General features: G+C 43.5%; 1 protein-coding gene across 2 annotated transcripts in view; it reads right to left on the bottom strand.

Annotated features, from left to right (window-relative positions):
- Positions 1-5,112: 5,112 nt before the first annotated feature.
- The window catches only part of CSNK2A2 (casein kinase 2 alpha 2), a 39,336-nt gene continuing 23,393 nt past the window's right edge, over positions 5,113-21,055 (bottom strand). For both annotated transcript variants that reach the window (XM_036750366.1, XM_036750368.1), the window contains 8 exons: positions 20,932-20,991; positions 17,929-18,012; positions 17,224-17,334; positions 16,922-17,023; positions 14,941-15,041; positions 14,097-14,245; positions 12,390-12,483; positions 5,113-6,017 (listed from right to left, as the gene is read on the bottom strand). In XM_036750366.1, coding sequence (XP_036606261.1) covers positions 12,407-12,483; positions 14,097-14,245; positions 14,941-15,041; positions 16,922-17,023; positions 17,224-17,334; positions 17,929-18,012; positions 20,932-20,991 — 684 coding nt within the window. In that variant the 3' untranslated portion in view covers positions 5,113-6,017; positions 12,390-12,406. The remainder of the gene's footprint in view (positions 6,018-12,389; positions 12,484-14,096; positions 14,246-14,940; positions 15,042-16,921; positions 17,024-17,223; positions 17,335-17,928; positions 18,013-20,931; positions 20,992-21,055) is intronic.

Here is a 21,055-nt window from a genome sequence, read left to right as displayed (position 1 = left end):
ACTCTGTAGAATTTTGGGCATGGGAGCCTACCTTTCTCTGAACTCCATGAACTGCCCTCTAATAAATAATGATAATGATACTGATGATATTAGTAGCATTTATAAAGCACCTACTATGTGCCAGGCACTATGCTAAGTGCTTTTCACAAATATTATTTCATTTGATCCACACAAGTAAGTAGGTAGGTAGGTGCTATTATTATCCCCATTTTGCAGATAAGGAAACTGAGGCAGGCAGCGGTTAAGTGACTTGCCTAGGGTCACACAACCCAGTAAATGCCTGAGGGGAGATTTAAAGTCAGATCTTCTTGACTCCAGGTCCAGAGCTCTGTGCACTGTGGTGCCCCCCTAGGAAGGTGCCTACCTTTCCTTCCTCAGACCTTAAGCAGCACTTCCATACAGTAAGCACGTTCTGTTTTGTGTTCTTTGTGCATGTTGACTGGTGCCTTATTCCCTGGCCCCTTTTCATCACAGTATAAATTCCTTACGGACAAGGGCAGTCCTTCATCTCTGTATCTCCTCCAGGGTCTAGCCCAGTCCATATTAGGCACCTGGCGTTTGCCGATTTTAACTGAAATCATGGCACTAAATACAAGCTGAAGTAGTGGAAGTTGCAGGTTTGTATCCTGCCTCAGACCCTAATTCTTAGCTGTGGAACTGGAGGCATACACTTCCTTGCTCTGAGCTTCAGTTTCCTCCTCTGTGAAATGGGAGAGTCTAACATTTGCCCTTTATCTCACCCGAGCAGCAGTGGGAAAAGCGAGATTGTGGCAGATTCTCACCGCCACTGCCATCAAAGGTCCCGTCAACTACATTCTGCCTGCAATTTCACAGAAAAATGCAAAAAATCCGACAGCACTTTGAGTTCCATTTTTCATCAACAAAGAATCCTAAGAGCACCCAAGCAAATCCACCCACTCCCACAACCTATGTTCTATAAGAACCGAGGATCTTGCTGACATCATTTCATTTGTCACTGGTCTTATTAAAAGAATTCCTTCAGAGCACATTTTATCTAAGGAATCACAAAAGGTTTTTCCCCCCTCTCCAAGCACCATCAGGCACACATTTTACTCTCCTCCTTATAGAATGAGAGGCGGCTCAGTGGCTGTAGCAGAGAATGTTAAACCTGGAGTCAGAAAGACCCAGTTTCAAATCCTGCTTCTGACAATAGTGTGCCTCTGGGTAACTCATTTAAACCTTTGCCCTCCTCAGTTTCTTTACCTGTAAAATAGGGATGATGTAAGCACAAGGTTGTTGTGGTGATCTAATGAGATACTATATGCAAAGACCTTTGGAAATCTTAGAGCTCTGTATAAATGTTGGTTATTGTTACAGAGAGATGCTGAGAAGTACAGCAATGACCAATCTGGGCAAAGGTGGGGCCGACTCCTTCCCTAAATGGATAAGTTTCAATGGAATGAATTTGGAATAGATGAAGTGGCATTAAATGCTTGCGGTTCATCACTAATGCTGGTCCTAGGGGATTTATCAGCAGGGGACTCTGGGTGACTAAGGGCCCGAGGAGAGGCGCTTTTAAAACCTGCAGCCTTGGGGAGGCTAGGTGGTGCAGTGAGTAGAGCACCAGTCCTGGAGACAGGAGGACCCGAGTTCAAATCCAGCTTCAGACACTTGATACACTTACTAGCTATGTGACCTTGGGCAAGTCACTTAACCCCCCAATTAAGAATTAAAACCTGCAGCTGCATTCAAGTATTCCAACACATCTTAAACCAGCTCAAGAACTGGTTTACTAGCTGTGTGACCCTGGGTAGGTCACTTAACCTGTCTACCTCAGTTCCCCCATCTGTAAAATGGAAATATAAGTAGCACCTATCTCCCAGGGATTAAACAAGATGTTTGTGTGACATGCTTTGCAAACCTTCAAGTCCTATAGAAGTGCTGGCTATCGTTATAGCAGACAGAGTGCTCGGCTTGGGAGTTACTAAGACCAAGCTTTAGATATCCCACCTTGGACTATTAGTCACATGACTCTGGAAAAATTGCTTCATCTGTTTTCAGTCCCCTCATCTGTAAAATGGAAATAATACAAATTGCCTCTACCTTCCCGCAAAGAGGGAATATCAATAAAAAACTTCGAGAACCTTAAGGCTTGTAAGCTGTGTCGTCATTGCTACGGTAATGTTCCATCAAGTACTGCCCCTAGTTGGGTGAGGGTCAGCTCATTCATCTTCACCAGCCCCTTGGGACATGAGGATTGGAGGCAAATATCCCAAGTCTGTGCTTTTATTCATACTGTTACTGATACCTGAAAGGTCCCACCTTTCTCCCTCTTCACCTATTAAACTTGTAAAGCCCAACTCAAATGCTGCATCCTCCAAAAACACTTCCTTGGATCATTCCAACAGGTAATGACCTTCTCCCACCTCCAAAGAACGCGCGTGCACGTGTGTGTGTGTGTGTGTGTGTGTGTGTGTTTCTATAACTGTTTCTAGTGTCATATGATATAGTTATCTATTTGTGCTCTACCTTCCCGAAAGGCTCTGAGTTCCACCACTGCAAAGATTAAAGTGTTTCTCAGCTTTGACTCTTCCCTTAGGGCCCACCAGCACAGTGTTCTGCATAGAGGAGGGACTTAATAAAATTTTACTGAAAATCTATCAGGAACCTAGGAACAAATTAAAAGTAGTTACAAACTCCTTTATTAAGTTACCAAATTGAAACCTGAGGGAAAGATGGAATTCTCTCCTGTGGTCAGTCATAGGCATGTACCTTTCTTAAAAAAGGAAGCAACAAGAGGCTCCCTTTGTCTTCTCCATTTTCACTTGGGGCTGTTTTTGAGTCTGACCCTCTACCACCTGAACAGATATACCCAAGGATCTCATTCTCAAACCAAAAGACCAAAAACAGCAACTGCTCCCTCCTAGGCTTGCTCCTACTAATAAGCATTTTTTCCAACCACCTAAAACCTCCCCATTTGACACCTTCCTACATGTAAATGTGGTTCTGATACACTTTATGCTTACGCTTCCAGGAAATGTAACTCTTGGGTTAAAATTCAGTAAACTCCAGAGGGTCCCTCTTACCTCCAGGACCAAATATAAACTACTGGGTTTGGCTTTTCAAACTCATCATAACCTGGTTCCTTCCTTCCTTCGTGATCTTCTTACACCTTAATCCCCTTCTACATAGTCTGATCTAAAGACACTGGCCTACTTGGCACTCTGAGCATTTGTGTCCCCCATGACTGGAACCCTTTCCCCTCCTGATGATCTGTCTCCTGGCTTCAATAAAGTCCTATTTTCTGCTAGAATTCTTTCCCAAACCATCTTAATGATAGGGCCTTCCCCCTGTTGACTATCTCCAGTTTATCCTGTATATATCTTATTTGTACATAGTTGTTTGCATGTTGTCTTCCCTCATTAAACTGGGAGCTGAAGGGGGGGGTGTCTTTCTTTGTATCTCCAGGGCTTAGCATAACAGGCACACAATAGGTGCTTAATAAATGCTTACAGTTGATTTAAAATGGCAAAGATGGCCCTAAATGAAAAGGGATCCTGGGATCATAGAATGTTAGAGCTGAAAAGGACCATCTAGTCCTAGCTGGAGATTGTCTAGTCCAGAGGTTCTTAATCTTTTTTTTAAATGTGTCATTGCACATTTTGGGGAATCTGATGAAGCTGATGTTTCTCAGAATGTTTGTAAATAATTGAATAAAACACCAAATTTCAGTTGGAGGTTAGTGAAAATAAAGATGTCATTCCCCCTCCCCCATCTAAGTTCACAGATCCACTCAAATCTACCCAAGGGGTCGTAGAACCTTAGGTTAAGAACCCTGAGCCAGACCAACCTCCCTCATTTGACAGGTACAGAAACTGTTTAGCACCCCAACCTGGACTAAAAGGACAGAGTCTATGTTAAAGATCCACATGATGCCTTGGAAAAAAAAAAAAGACAACCCATAAGCTGCACACACCATCTATAACAGTATTCTTTGGATTGATACATATATCCACAACACAGGCCAACACATGGATAATAAATACATGTTTTATATATACACGCACATACAAAGAACCACATCTGTAAGGTTTAGAAGGTATGAAATGTACGGTACAGGGAGGTACTTGTTATAAAGAGGTACGATAATGCATTTTCAAAGAGTCAAGAAGTGAAAAAAGGAAATGGTGAGCAGAACCTTGGATCAGAGGTAGCCTTACAACAGAGAGATTGAATATCGGGGATGTTAGAAGAAAACAAAGCAAGAGAGGGAGCTGGGAAACACAAAATTCAGTTGCACAGAGTCCTACTGGGTCTTAAAATGAGTTTTAAATATCTCCTTTTGTTAATACTCCAGGTTTTAGCTCTTTGGCCTCAAGCTCCAATACTTCTGAGAAGTCACAGACAAGATAGGAACCTACTCATCTTGGCAGATAACTCCCCAACCCCTACTCCTTCAGAAAAAAAAATGGGTACACACACCTGCTTACAGTTAGATTATTTCAAGATAAGCACTTGTTGAAAGGAAGAATAATGCCATGGGGGACTGACTAGGAATGGAGACCTAGGTTACATCATAACTGACCTGCTCCAATTAAATGCCCAGGAATTTTTTTTCTTTCCCTACTGCTCCTTACAACCAGAAGGAAAGACAGAATTCAGAAAAACAGAAGATCAGCTCACACTTTCACGTACTTTCTTCTCAACTGGTCCTGTCTGTGTTGGGAGGGTGAGGGGCAGGAGAGCAAGAGGCCTTTCTGTAAATTTCTTGACTATTTTTGCTCAAGGCAAAAAAAAAGAAAGGCCTATTTTAAACCAATAGTTTTCCAATTTTGTCCCCTTGCCTATGTGGGACAGTCACTGAGATTTTCTGATCCATTGGTCTTATAATTCTATGTCACTGAAGTGTTCAAGCTTCAGATTGTGGTCAGAGGTAGGCAGTCCCACAGATCTGAGACCCCCCACCCAGGATAAAAGGTTCATTCTCTCTAAAGCTTCTAACTCTTATAGCAAAACTCTATTTCAGAAGTATTAGGGGTGAGGCGGTGACGGAATAGGGAAGACGTAAGGTGTGGAATGGAATATGTGTGTTGTGGGGAAAGGAGGATGGGAAGAGAAGGGAAAAGCTAGATAATCTTCCTGAGTTCACTGTTAAGAGCAAAGCAAGCTTTATTGGCTAGCTAAGATGATAGCCAGTGATACGACCTGCAAGGGAAAGAAGAGATTCTCCCCTGTGATGAGACAGGCTGCAATTAGTCAAGGCCTGTGAAGATTAACAAGGGGAAGCTGAGGGAACAAAGTGAAACCTGTACGTTTCACTGAATGTTCCTGCTCCCCATTCTCCTAGGTTAGCCCGGTCCCTAGAATGAGCTCACCCAATCCCTCTAACAAACATCTGACACCTTTCTGAGGAGTCGCTCCATACAAAACTGCTCTGACACGTTCTCTTCCTAGCTCCGTCCTTGTTCCATTCTGGCCGAGGCCACCATTTTAACACGACCATTTTGGAAATTCTCAGCTGCCCCTCTGGGTCTCAGCTCATTGCTCCTTCCATACGGAAAACTCTTCATACATTTCTTTTAAAACTTTTATTCAATAATATATAATTTTTTAATTATAATATATAACTGTCCATCATGCCATATATTTCCCCCATTTCGCCACTGTGGAGTTTGTGGCCAGCTAGATAATACAGTTTGCTGGGGAAGGGGGAGGGGGGGACCATGGGACCAAAGGTCAATGGGTTGAGATGGGGATATAGGAAGTGGGGGAGCAACATTAACCAACAACCATTTTGCATACCCTTCACATTTTCCATGCTTTCTGGGTCAGAAGGAAGTCAACAGGAAGTCAAAGGCGTATGAACCTTTTACATTCAGAAGTAAGGTTTGTTTTAGAGACTGTTGGTTGCCATTCAGCTGGTGTGGTTCCTGCTCTCGTAACCTGTCACCGTGACGTGTCTGTCCGCTGCATGTGGTCTCTGTACACACGTTTTTTAAGACATTTGATTTGGTTCTTGTTCTGCTTATGGAAAAGAGGGAGGGACAGCATCAGACCTGGGGAGAGACAGGAGGAGGGAAGAGATGAGGTTAATGAGGCTTATTGTGCGTTGAGGGTGGGCTGATGGGAAACCAACTTTGGATTCAGCTCCAAGCGCCAGTTAAAGTGGTCATTTTCTTGGAAGAGTGTAGGATTACTCCAGAGCTTCTTCTAGTCCCCTCTCCCCCTTGCTTCTTAATAGCAAGCTTTGTGCCAGCACTCCCATCAACGGAATGGGGTTGAGTGATCTGATGCTGTACTATGGACTGACATGCTTCTCCATACCTCTTAACACAACCATGAGCTAGTCTTCCCCAGATTCTGGAGGTCACTTTGGGGGTTCTGTGGCTCTGTAGCCTACCATCATGGGAAGCCTGGCAACATCGGCAGCCCAACTCTGGAGCCTCTCTCTTTAAGACTAGGAATCCCCAGAAGAAAAGGCTAAGTCTTTTTAGCTGTGATAATAAAGTCTGACCATGGATGCTTCCTACTCTCTTTTTTCGGCCAGGGTCTGGAGGGAAGAGGGTGCTGGAGGAGGGAATTTGGTTTTGAGGTCCAAGAAGTAAAAGAGGTATGCTTCCTCTCCTGCCTCCACAGGGGGTAAAGTTGTTGAGGACAGCAAACACACCAAAAAGGAAACCTTGAAAGCTGTCTATACAACTGAACTAAAGTGCCAGAAGAGACAGACACCCTCAAGGTTCTCTGGGAAGTCAGTGTATACAGCAAATTCATTTTTATAAAAATTTTATTTTTAGGATAAAAATTTGTTTGGTCTCTACTCAGATATTGGTGAATCTACAAAAACATGGGTGTGAAATCTGAGAAAAATAATTAAGCCTCACTGATACTCCAGTATGTGGGAGAGTAGGAAGAATAACCCTAAGTAGATCTTTGCCTTGGGAGCTTTTCCTTATGAGGGCTGGATGGAATGAGGGTGTGCATGGAAAAGGATATATGAGAAACTCAAGGAAGGTGAACTTTCAGGGTTCCAACTTTGAAAGGGAAAATAATCTTTAGAGAATTATGCATATGGTTTAACTTAAAAATGAAAAGCAAAAACTTACTGCCAACCAGAACTCTATAAAAGCAGCATTTTAGGCCACCTATGTCACCCAAAAGAATAACTCAATTTGAAGAGGCAGGGCATGCCAGAGTATTTCTTCCAAGTGATGCTGTCTATAGCAAAAGGTCAATTCTTAACAGGACAGCCTCCGACTCCTTTAAGTCATGGGAATCAAATGCAAATACGTACACAATCTTAGAGTAAGACTCAAGAAATGGGAAATGCAAGAGCTAAGGTTCTCATAGCAACCAGTAGCCAAGTCTCCCCACATCAAAGATTTGGGTGTTAAAATTTTTATTTATGAAAACAGGCTTGATTGAACATGGCATTTTCCCCCCCTCTCCTCTAAGGGCAGAAGTAGCAGCACAGCTCATACAAGCGATATGTGACCATCGGATCTTAAGGAGTCATTTGTCTTAGTTAGTTCACAGCTTGGGCGTGATTTTTCAGTCAGCAGGAGACGGTCAGCATCCTAGTTCTCGATGGCTTATCCAGGCTTTCCAGGTGGGCTTCATAATTTGTCCCCAAAGTCTTAAGCGCCATTTTCAGCCAAGATGGCCAGAAGGAAAAAACTTGCCAATTTGTTGGTACTGTAAAAGACCACTTAAAAAAAATCCCTACTCAATTCACTTAAGGGTTAAGGATCGCATTTATGGAAAACTTTATTATGGCCTGCTATATATTCCACATATATTCCTGAGGTGTTTCCACTTTCCAGGGTATGGGGGTTTTAATTCCTTTTAAGAGATTCATATAGTTAATAACCACATTTAGTCTAGCAACCACTAGGACTATAAAGAACTACATTTCCTTACTTCTACTTCCTACTTTTTCATCCCACAGGTCATTATATTTCATTTTCAGTTTCTAATAATTTACCAAATTCAGAGTTGGAACCTTTCCCTGTAGCCCTGAGATTAGGCTGTTGCATTTTTTAATGGTGAGTAGCATTTGTTTTAAATGGCCTCTAGTGTTTTAAAGCTGTTAGCCATTTTTATGGGCAGGAGAGGTTGCATGCTCACAAAAGGTATCACAGGTTTCTGTCCCTAAACATGGATTTCATCAGACCTAGCAACAAGTCAAGTTAGCCAGGATCATCTGGGTTTTGCTGATGAGCCCATTTTAAATCTCCCACCCCCAGCCCAAAATAGGCCAATGTCATGCCCCTCCATGGTTTGGCACCAGCACCCCCAGGTTTCCATCCCACACTTATTACCCAAATAAGGACACCCTTCAGATACCTGTTCCATCTCTTCTATGAGGTCAGTACCATCCTATTACTTCACCCACTTGGGTTCAAAATGGATGCCACTCTATCTGTGGCTCACACTTTCAGAAAGCTCATCCTGACACTCGGTCCCAAGCTTGCCTTCTCTGAAGAGTATTTCCTGGCATCCCTCTCCTCCCCTCAGAGCCTGTTTCTTCACATACTTGATCTGCAGTATACAGAAGAATTCTTTTAATTCACACATCCCCCAAACCATCCTTTGCCCTGGCATCACAATGCAGGCCCTCTGCCTAAGGTCCCCATGTTTCTTTAGTTCCTCTCCAAACACAGCAATCCAGAACTGCTCAGGTTCAATGGCCTAGCTGGCACATCAAGACCACTTTTATGGTTCACACAGCCCTCAACTGACATAGGTTATCTCACCTGAGCCTCACAACCTGTGAGGTAGGTGCCATTAGCTCCATTTTACAGATGAAGAAACTGAGGCTCAGAGGGGTGAAGGGACTTATCCAGGGTTACACAGCTACAAGTACCTTCCTGACTCCTAGCCAGTCCTGGGCAGTAAAATCACTCAAATAGCCTATGATTACCCTGCTCAAGGCCCCTCCTCTCCCCGGGCCTCAGCATGGTCCTCTGTAAAAGCAGGGGTTGGACTAGATGGTCTGATGTTCCTCCCAGCTCTAGAACCAGGCTCCTATTACTAGTCCAAACTAGTCCTGCTCCAGGCCTCAAGAGTGTCTGTGGCACAGAATACCTTGGCAAGGACACTCAAATGTTCCTGAAATGATTGACAGGGCGTACAAAGGAGATTTAGACTGTTGTCAAACTAGGCTTCTTAATTCTCTTGCACTCTAATGACCCACAATCGGGGCAGGAACAAAGATGAGGATGAGTCCAACTCAGGGGTGGGCAACCTGTGGGCCTGAGGCCATATTTGGCCCTTTAGGTCCTCAAGTGTGGCCCTTTGATGGAATCCAAGCTTCATAGAACAAATTTGGGATTTATTCTGTGAAGTTTGGATTCAGTCAAAGGGTCACATTTGAGGACCTACAGGGCCACATGTGGCCTCAAGCCTGTAGGTTCCCCACCCCAGCTCTATTACTGTCAAATCCCAAGGAAAGGTGCCCTTCTGTGACTAAGGCTAATGAAGACCAGAAGTGAAATATCACAAGTACTTCATTAAGTCTCATGGTTACTTAGCAGCTCCAGAAACTTCTGAATAAAATCCTGCTTATTCATTGCTAATAAGCCATCACACACATGAAATCTCACCCAACTGGCCTTAGGAACACGGGCGGTACCTGAGACAGCAGCGAAACACCAGCTCAACAGCAACAATGCTCCGTTCTCTCCATGTTCTCTGCCTTTCTTTAGGAGAGTATAGATACAGCCCATCCCCAAAGGCACTCTGCTTCTGCTGCTATTTATTAGATAGAATTTCAAATTAAAACGACTGGGAGGTGACCTGGTGCAAGAATCCCCGCTAAGGATATTCGGCAGATCACCAAGATTTTTTCTAAGACAAGGCAATCAGTTAGAAAATATAAAGTAATGCCCTTTGGGGCATCTATGATTAGCCAGAAGAAAGTCATCTTACCCCACATTAAATTTAGTGGTCTAAAAGCTACTCCAGACAAAAACTGTTTTGAGGCAGAGGTATGTAAATATCCAGATTATACTGACTATGCCGCAGAACAACCACATTGTAAAAGTCAAGAGATGCAGACGGGGCCTGCTGGGAAACTGCTCAAACAGAAAGCTAACAAGGTGGCTCTGTGCTCTTTCGAATGAGGATCTAGTCCTGTGTCAAAGCTAAGGTTAAAAATACCATGGTCAGGCCAACGAAGGGGAACTGCAGATACTTAGGAATGAGTCAAGGCAAGGGAAGCACAGGGAGATCAATCAGGTGACTTTTCTTCTGAATATGCTTCTGTGCCTTTGGGGGGAGGAAAACAAAGGAAGGAAATTCACTGGGACTACTTCGGGACTTGCCTAGGACCACCATCCCCCCAGGGTCCCACAGAGGATGCTATTTCCAGGGCAAGAGGGAGGAGCAGAAAGTGAAAGAAATGACAACCCATTTCCCTTAGAGCAGCCTTTCCCGGCTCTGGAACTGCCCCCCAGTAAAGGCACACTAGCAGGCTACTGGAAACTGTCTTGTGGTCTGACACACACAGAGACATATTTAGCCTGTAACTCATGTTATACCTCTTTAATTTTTATTTTCAGGTAGAGTGAGACATATGTAGGAGAGGCAATGTAGGCCCGAGGGTGGTGGTATGAGAACCTTATCTTTTTGCATTTCCTGGCTCTGGAATTTGTCTCTTCATCTGTAAATTCAACTTGACACGGATGGAGTTTGTGTTTAGGTTTTTTGTTTTGTTTTTTTTGCATTTTAAATTCCCACAGACCAGAAGACAAAATAGAATTTACATTTATAGATAGGACCTGCTGCCAATACCAATATGATTTTATTGGAATATGGAATGTAAACAAATGTTTCAAACAAACAATCTACCTTATATAAAAAAGTATGGCATTATTAAATAGTTAATAAAGAAATCCTACAGGGTGGTAGACACTACTAGTTCTAGCCTAAATATGTAAAGTCTCCACTGTTGCTGGATAGTTTTTTCCAGCAGAGACCTCCAAGAGGCAGCTGTGATCGACAGGCCCGACCCATGTTAAACAGTGCTGGTGATGAGTTTCAAGGGCACACCCATAAAATGAATCACAGCCCAATGGTTCAAAAATCTAGCTTACTCTGCTAACACGCATGGATTAGCATCCTGTATTCAATTCTGCTCACACCTGCTCCAATGGTGCCACTCCATTCCTTAACTGAAGTCCTAGTCCCCAACCCCACTCCCCCCACCCCAATCTCTTCCTCAGTAACCAAGGGTATTTCAGGGCCTTTCCAACACTACTCCAGACTCTTGACACATGAATGATATTTATCTCATTCAAGCAGAATACTGTAGGTTTATGCATCTAATACATCAGAACTTGAAAGAATACATTCCTCCGATTTCCATGAGAAGTCATTTCTTTCACAGGGGGGAAGGAGGAAAAGGGCAAGGAAAGTTCCCTATCGATACTTTGCCCAAAGTCTTTTCTGAACAAACTAAGGTGGCACACACTTCTTCCTTTTATAAACCAGAGGGTGGACACTAGTTTTTTAACCCAGTTACCCCAATTAAGAGGCACTGATTCTTTTCCCTCAATAGTGCTGGCTGTAAACACTAAGCCTATGTTTCAGTATCAAAATATGTGTACATGGAGGGTCTGGGGTAAGGAAATCCTGTGAGATTCTCCTACCACTGACACAGAAGAAGGCTAAGCCAGGAAAAAAAACAAACCCACGGTCTTACAAGCACACAAACCAGCACTGGCTGCAGCGAGCTTTGGGGCACACACCCTTACACATGTAACTTTTTGATGAGAATGACTGCCCTGGGCAGTGACATCAAGAGAGTGAAAGTGATGACAGATGACACCCAAGAAGATTGTGTTGCAGCAAAGATCTCAGTTCATTCGCGTATTCTTGGAGACTTAAAGGAAAACTGCAGTGATAAGGGACAGTCCCTAGAGAGCTCAGGCCATTAAGAAAATATGTAAAACATGAATTTGTAAAAGAGCTTAAAAAAAAGGAAAGAAAGAAAGACCGTCATTTTTACTATCTCCTTTGGGTCAGCGTTGGCTGACATTCTGCTAAAACCTGAGCCTGGATCTCACCAAAGGAAGCCAGGACCACAATGGAATAGACAGGAAGTCAGACAGTCAGAGTTTGTTGACTGGGCTGGTCAACTGAATAGCAGTTTCCTGTAAAACGAAAATTACATCACAACAACTCTGAACTTCTTATCTCCCGTTCATTCCAAAGGAAGACGGCCTTTCCCTAGATCTTAACATATGCCAGACTATTGGCTATTCCCTTTTTACTGGGAATTCTCTTTTTTTGATAGACTAAAAAAAAATTTCTTAACTCTTCTTTTCATTTAGAAGGAACGATCAGAATTTCTCATATCACACTGTAGTTTTCCTTCAAGATTTTTTTTTGGTTGGATGTTTTATTGGTTATCATCAATCTTGAATTACCCGTCGTTTTCCAGTCTTCATCGTGCTGCTGTGAGACCACTGGAGAGCACAGAATTTTCTGAGCTTGGCTGGGACTGCTCCTTCACCACAGGGTCTACAAAAGAGTAAAATTAATGTCAGCCACAAGGGAAAGGTGAAGTAGGTGGACAAGGCCTCTTAGGTCACTTTGACATTTCAAATACTAAGAGATCCAGAAAGATGGAAAAAACTAGGGTCAGCAAACAAGGGATGAATGTGGTGCTGAAGAATAAATACAACTCAAAGAAAAAAGAAAATTTCACAAAAATAGGTTAATAAAATTGCTCCTACAATCAATTAAAAAATACAATTTTATCTTCAGGTACACATTATTCTCTCTGTCCTACCTTCCCACTCTCTCATCCCCTGACATGTACATCCTATGCCTCAGCCTGCACCAAGTCCTACAGCTCTGTCAGGAGGTGGACAGCCTGGCTCACCACAAAGCCTCGGGATGGTGGCTGCTCACTGCATTGGTCAGAGCTCCTCAGTCTTCTGTCTTTACCTTACTGTTACTGTATAAACTATTTTCCTGATTTTGTTCACTTCATTCTGCATTAGTTCATACAAGTCTTCTCTGAAACCACCCCCTGCATCAATTCTTACAGCACCACCATGCTCCATCACATTCCTAGGTTCTAACTTGTTCAGCCATGCCTGCAATCAACTTTGGATCTGATGCTAGTATTTCCCAGACCCGTCAAGGCCTCTGAATATAAAGCCCTACCCAAAGGCTAAAGGAAACCCTGGCTCCTCCTCTAAAGCTAAGATCTCAAGACTCTGGAAACTTGCTGTTAATACTGTTTATCAGCCAATAATAATAGTTGATGTGACTTTAAGCTTTGCAAAGTGCTTTAAATGTACTGTCTCCTTCAATCTTCACAGAAGTCCCAGGAGGTGGGTATTACAGGTTTGATCCTTGTTTTAAAAATAAGGCAAAGGAAGATCAGAGATGTTAAGTTCTTTGCCCACATCAAGAGAGCAACGAGAGAGGCAGGAGCCTCCCAGCCCCACTACACAAGGCTTCTACTCCTCAGAGAGCCTATGGCACAGAGGCCAAGCAGAAGACTGCAAACTCAAAGTGGCCAGCCAACTTCAATCCCAATTTACAGAGTGAACTTAGGCACAGTTAGCATCCCTGTGCTCTGAACACTTCACCTACCCCTAAATAGCAATCCCAATCACAGAAAGAATAGTTAAAATTATTTAGCACACCTCAAAGTTCAAATGACTATAAAAATTCAACAGTGAAGCCTCCACCTAAACTGCACATGTCTGAATATTAAAGGCATAAGAAGTTAGGCCAGTAAGAATTTCATTTGCTTTCCTTTCTGCAAACACTTTTCATTTCTTTCTTTAATAAGTGATTTATCCCACTCTGAAATGCATACTATCTTTCTCTCTTTTATGTGAACATTGTAATATACTTTTTGGGAAGCCCCCACTCTGTCTCTGTGGACCGACATTAACTGCTTTCCATAGTTTTTAAGTTAATAGTCCACAGGCACCTAATTCTAGCCAAACAATGTGAAGGACCATTTCTTCAAGGGGAAGCAGGAACTTTGCAGACTTCGTTAGTGTGAGACAGATGGGACTGGCTGATGACGGTTCCCAAGGATAGTCCAACCAAAGCTTCTACAATTCATCGCTCAATCGACTGATCTCTACCTCCACACGGACTGCACTTACAGAAATAAGGGTGTTCCATGGCCTCTTTGGCGGTCAGCCTTTGTTGATGGTCATAGCGCAGAAGCTTGTCCAGAAGGTCCAGGGCCTCAGGACTGACGAGATGCCTATTCTCACTATGGATGAAGTTTTCCCAGCGTTTTCGAGAGTGTCTGCAGGATGAATTGAAGCCTTAGTGTCTGAACCTAAAAAACTCCCTACTAGGGCTACTACTACATTAATAGCCTCTTTCATTAATTAAACCTTCCAAATTTGATTTAGAGCTTTTCTTCTATGCTTAAGTCTTCATTCAGTTTTGTGACAGAGCAATATAAGTAATTCCACCCTGATTCTGACTTTTAGGATATGGTCCCTGGCATCTCAGGGGTTCCTTCCTAGAAGCGCTGTGCAACACCTGCAGCTTCAAAATTAGATCTTTTCCTAAATTGTCACATTGTATTAAATCTACTACACAAAGTGCTAGTGACTTCACAATCACTCTTTTAATATTCAGCAAAGCTTTCTTCCTGGAAAAAAGCTATTGGGTTTTTTCCCTCATTTTTCTCTTTTCTAGATTTTCTTTTTATTCAACTAACTCTATAGGGTTTGCTCAGAATTATTAATGTTGACTAATCATGTGTTCCATATGAATCTGCTTTTGAATTAACAAAGGCATTCATATTGTACGGAGAAATAGTTCTTATCTCCAGAACACAAGTAAATGGTATTTGCATGTTTTACAATGAGAAACGAAATTTTCAGTTTTAATTTCAATCTAAGCGTAAAGCTGAAAGAAGCAACTTTAAAGATGTACTGCCATCGACTCTGAAACGAGCTAAACTACGAAGCCCCCCCACTCTCTACTTACTGCCCCAGGATATTGTTGAACTGTGGATCCAGGTCTATGTGGTACTTCTTCAGGTAACCATATAGCTCATCTGTACCAAGTACTTTGGCAATCCGGACAAGCTGAAACATAACAGAGATTTAACAAAACCACCATGCAACAAATTCCCTGCCAGCTTTGGAGGAAGCTGTACTAGGAGGACTGCTGCAATGATCGATATGTCTCTGCCAAATTAAGTCATTATCATCAACTACACTGAGAATGAATCCGGTATCCAAGTTTCCCAGTGTGCTACAAGTTATTATTCATTTTAACCAAGCAAACATTAAGCACCATGAGGTGATGAGAGCCTGCACTAAAGTGGTGGGGATGTCAGGAGAGAAAGGGCTGTATTGGGGAGGTGCTACGAAAGTGAACTGACAGGCCCTGGCAACAGCTTGTTTGTGAGGAGTGAGAGAGAAAGAGTCCAGGATGACTCCCAATTGGGAGCCTGAGGGACTGGGAAGATGGGGGGCCCTCAGCAGTGATAGGTAAGGTAGGAGAGAGGGAAGGGATTGGGGTAAATACAATGAATTCTGCTCTGGAAATGCTGAGTTTAAGATGTCTACCGGACATCTAACGTGAGATGTCTGGAAAGCAGTTGAAGATGCGAGATTGGACACCGGTAGAGAGACTGGGGCAGGAAAGGTAGATTTGAGAATTATCAGCACAGAGATGGTAATTAAATCCACAGGGGCTGATGAGACCCCCAAGTGAAATGTATAAAGGAGGAAGAGAAGAGGGCCCAGAACAGAACCCTGAGGGACACCTACGGTTAGAGGGTATGATCTGGATGAGGATCCAGCAAAGGAGACTGAGAAGAGGCAGTCAGGTGGGAGAAGAATCAGGAGAGAGTATTGTCCTGAAAACCTAGAGAGAAAAGAGTATCAAGGACGAGAGGGTGATCAACAGCGTCAGAAGTGGCAGAGAGGTCAGGGAGAATGAGGATGCAGGAAAGGCCGCTAGATTTGGCAAATCAGAGATCAAAGCTAACTTTGGAGAGCAGTTCTAGTGGAATGACGAGGTCTGAAGCCAGATTCTAAGGGCTTAAGAAGAGAGTGTGGAGAGAGGACTGCCACAGTCAACCATTGTAGACTTTGAATAACTGTGAGCTGTTACTGAAATGAGACCAGAAAAGTAAGCTGGTGGCTAACTGTGAAGGGCCTTACTCCTCAGGTCAGAGGCTTCTTCATGCTTTCTGTGGCAGAGATGGGGAGCCTTTGCAAACATTAAAGGGATCCCTACATGTCCTCTGCTGTTCAGAGAAGTGACAGGACACTTATCAATGGTGGCATTCATGTCACTGACCCTCCCATGCCTGAAAGCTCCGCAGCAGAGGTGCCAAAACTGCGGCATGGCCTGCTCAAAGTCCCCTGGCTTCCAAGCAGCAGAGAGCCCGGGGCCAGGCCCACAGCCTCCACCACACCCCGCCCTCCAATTCAGGGAGCAGAGGCAGCAGAGAGGGGGCACAGGCCAACTGGACAGAATACTGGGCTCTCTATCACTAAGCCCAAGGAACTGCCCTATCTACCCCCCCCACCACACTGTGGCAGGATAGCTGACAGGGAGTTGAGGGATGGGTGGGGGAAATCAGAGACTTCTCAAAGAACAGGTTTAACTTAGCCCTGCTCTTCCTGAGCTGTGACAAGGGCAGGTCAGGTAAGGTCTCAGAAGCACAGGTTTCCCCTCTGGGGTTACCTGACCCAGGGGGTGCAGAGAATAACAGAAGGGGCCAGCCTGATCTTCAGTTCTGCCTGTGACTCTCTCTCTCTCTCTCTCTCTCTCTCTCTCTCTCTCTCTCTCTCTCTCTCTCTCACACACACACACACACACACACACACACACACACACACACACACACACACACACACGAGGGTGAGCATGTCCCTCAGTTTCCCTCAGGACCTAGGCAGCTTTCCAAGACTGGCAGAGCACAAAGGCCAGCCTAATGGTGCCTCCTCACCTGGTCATAGTTGTCTTGGCCATGGAAGAAGGGCTCCTTTCGGAAGATCATGCTGGCCAGCATACAGCCTAAGCTCCACATGTCCAGACTGTAGTCATACATCTGAGGAGACCAGGAAGGCCATAGTGAGTAAGGCTTCCAGGAGCCTGTTCTCCTTAGTCCAGCTCTCCCAGCCTTCACTGGGGCAGCCCACTAAGAAGTTATCCATGAGAAAAGACTGAGGAAACAAAGGATATGGACTAATCCTTCCCAACAGACCCCCAACCAACAACTGGGCAGGAAGAGCCCTCCTGCAGTTTTACCTGGTAGTCCACGAGCAGCTCCGGCCCTTTGAAGTACCTAGAGGCCACACGCACATTATACTCCTGAGCAGGATGGTAAAATTCTGCCAGACCCCAGTCTATTAGTCGAAGCTAAAGACAGGACAAAAATAGAAACGCACCAAGAATGTTTTTAGATTTCTACTCCTTAAGACAATGGCCCAACACACTGAAACAGGCCACATTTTATAACTATTTTAAATTTCTTTACAGTGCTCCACTTAAAATGCTATTAATTTTTATTAGTTAGATGGTCATAATTCCAGTGCAAAGGTCTTAGGATCTGCTATTTGCCAGGCTTTTTAAAGGTACACTAGCTTCTTATCTCCTGAGATTGTCTGTAGTCTAATTCTAGACAAACAACCCACTAACTGTTGGCATCACCCAACCCATAGATTGCTAGGATAATGATCACAATTTAGAAAAGCCTAACAAAAAGTCTGGCTTGGCCTGAAGGTCTTAAGACAGAACCCACCAACTATCTTGTCCTTTGGGGATCCAACACAAAACCATGACTAATAATCAACAACAGGCTGAAAAACTCAAATCTGGGGTGAAGGCTGCACCCCTCCTTGGATTTGAAGTAGTAACTTCAAAATAATTTGGAAACCAGCAGTTAAAGGTGAAGAAAGAACAAGAATGACACCCAATCAGCACGAGCGTCTTAGTCTGCTATAAATGCGTTACCTTTTTCTGTTGGTGATCTATCATAACGTTGTGAGGTTTGACATCTCTGTGCATGATTCCCATGCTATGACAGTAATCCAGGGCCTAATCAACAGAGAACACAAACAGGAGATACGATGATGTACAAGCCCCTTCACAATCTGGCCCCGGCCCTCCTTACCTCTCCTTGGGATGGCCTGACCAAGTAAACAGAACCCAGGGCAGACGACCATAACAAACTACCATCAGCTAAGAACAAAGACGTCCTCTCATGTAAGATGAAGTAGAAAATATTAACTTACACATCTCAGAAGCCACATTCTTGTTAGTTGAAAGCAGTTTAATGGACAAGGAGTAGAGGAAAAGCAACTCTAACCCCAATGCAGAATCTCTAGGACTGCACAATGTTCCCCCAAACTTCTTATACTGTGCTAAACCTGGTCAGAAGTGAGCTCCCCTAGCCTGGTGTTTTGTTCTCCTCTGAGGCATTTAGCTGTAATACACATCATCTGGTATCCATGTTGAATTTTTATTCCCCTGCCAGCCTGTAATCAATCTGAGGGCAGGGGCCAAGTCTTCCTCAGAGCACAATGTTCTGGAGAAAGACACTCAACACTCCCTAGAACTTTAATCTTCATCACCTGGCAAGAATCCTGCCCTCCAATCATAGATTTAGAGCAGGAAGGAAACCAAGGCCACTTAGGCCAACCTTTCATTTTTACACTCAAAGAAATCAGGGACTAGGTTCAGTGACTTGCCCAAGGTCACAGAGGCACTGAGCAGTCAAGTACTCAGCTTTAGTGCCAAAGGACAATTCAAAATGCCGAACTGTCAGAAGCCAAGGAAAGCTATCAAAAAGTAAAGCTGTGTGGCTTCTGCTGCTTCTACTGTAATCCCTTTGGAACAGTCATGCCCATCCCTGTCCCAAATATTTTTCTACCTACTCAGTTCCCTGTACTTTGTTTTTAAGCAAGAATCCATTTGTTTAGCTGAGTTACTCTTTATAAACAGTGGACTCATCCCTAATTACAATTCAAGTAGCCAGCCACGTGTGCCAGGCCATTAGAAGGGGAAGAAAAGGGAGCTAAAGCATCTTTCTTAGCTATGTCTTTAGGTGTCCCATGTAAAATTCCAGCCCAACATTCTGAGAATTGTTACTGGCTTCCTATGACCACACCTAGAGTGGAAAGGGCTCAAGACATTTTAAGTCTATTCTCCTAGAAAGGGAAAAATGTTCCTCTGGAAACTGTGTTCTGAGATGGTGAAAACAGAAAAATCTTAAAATTAAGGTCCCTTTAACCTACTGGAAAGGAACACCAAACATGTACACGACAGAGGCTATCCACATAGAAGCACTGGAGTTTTTGACAGTACCCAGATAATTGTGTGGATGAAAAGTATTTTGAGTTCTCTCAGCTGGAGTTGTCTTGTTTTTCATCTGCAGAAACCCCACCCCCACCCCATTCCCACTTCCCCACTGTGGGTAGAGTGCCCTGGGCTCATCAGGAGAGTAGGGGAGGGGGGGAGTGCCCCGCTCTGACTTACTACTTACTGCCAGCGTGGAGTTGCTAAAGGGACACAGGGGGCCCTGCAGCACAGGTGCAGAAACTCCTAGGAGTTCCACGCTATCACTGTGAGGGCCACACTGCCTAGAATAACATCCCTGTGGAGAGATTACACTTTGCACTGGAGAAGTGTTACTTTAGTGAGATTCCTATGTTTTCCTGAAAATATCTTATAAAATCAAGGCTCCTATGGGAAGGGATTCTGGATTTGAATCAGGAGTCCACACCAGAACGTGCAACCAACCTTCAATGAATAATGAGCAATCAGTGTTTCAGGTTTTCCCCATCTGCATAACCAGGCCAGCCTCCCTTATTCCTAGCCTCCACCCTGCGACTTTTCTCACTGAGATGCTGTACAGATGGACATTCTTCTCACCAATTCGCTAGACAGTGTTTATTACTTATGTTAACATGGTCTGGTTTTGTTATTAGCCAGCCTTTGCAAAAAAAAAAAAATGGATCAGGGACAAGTAGGGCTGGGATTTAAGAACAGCTTTGCAAAGGTGATAAATGAATAAACTAAATAAACACATCAGTACTTAATGCCGTTAAGTCAATAACTTCACTACAGTCCTCTTTCCCAGTTACCAATCACTAAGTGTGCAAACTTAGGTCTGTTATGCTGTATCCCTCACCGGCAGGAGAGACTGCTCAAGGAGAGCTCGCCCAAAAGGTTAGGCATGGGACGAAAATATTAGGGTAAGAAAAGAGTCTTCATAATCATTACTTTGGGTCTGGTCCACCAATTTAGGGAAGTCTCAAGTAAAATGCCTACAAGTAAACATTACGTTCATTTCAGAGCTATAGCTCCTTATATTCTTTTTCCTTAGAAATGGAAATATTCAGCTCTGGGATCTTGTTTTAGAAATTGTTGACACAACATTAACACTATTTTGTTTTGAAAACCTTCTTCCACAGTGACAATAACCCACTGACCCATAAGTACTTTATTCCAAAACCTTTCTGGAATTCTGTTTATGCCTATTTGTTTGGTGCTAAGGAACCATTAAATCCTTTGTAAACTACAGAAATATTGCAAAGGTTCACAATGCCTGTGCCTCTCAAGTGTCCAATGTGTTTCCTCAGTCCCTTCCGACTGGACATTAGGGCTAAGGGAGAGCTAGGGTCACAGGTCTCATCCTAAAGAGGAACTAATTGGAAAAGTCAAAGAATCATGAAAAGTTACATCAAGTAGGAGGTTCTAATCTCTACTAGAATTTTTATAATGCTATCTAACCATCTTTCCTTGTAAAAAATACATGTAACTTGGGACCCTCAAAGCAACAGCTGAAACCATAATTTCAAGAGATTTTCTGAAAACCTGCCTAAAAATCTATGTGACTGGGATGTAAGAAATGTTGAGAAGTTGAGGTTCACGCACTCAATTTTCTCTTTCAACGTATCAGTTTCCCCAAAAAGTCTGTTTAAAAATTGCTGACTGCTTATGAATGTCACTTACCTTAAGCAGCTCATACATATAAAACCGGATATCAAAGTCTGTAAGGATCTGGTATAGTTGCTGAAATAAATCATGGCAAAAGAGTCAGTTCAATCATGATGGCCTTTTGCATTCCCCCCATTGT

This window comes from Trichosurus vulpecula, chromosome 3 (genome assembly GCF_011100635.1).
Source record: "Trichosurus vulpecula isolate mTriVul1 chromosome 3, mTriVul1.pri, whole genome shotgun sequence".
Lineage (NCBI taxonomy): Eukaryota > Metazoa > Chordata > Mammalia > Diprotodontia > Phalangeridae > Trichosurus > Trichosurus vulpecula.
This window is presented reverse-complemented; position numbering and strand designations above follow the sequence as displayed.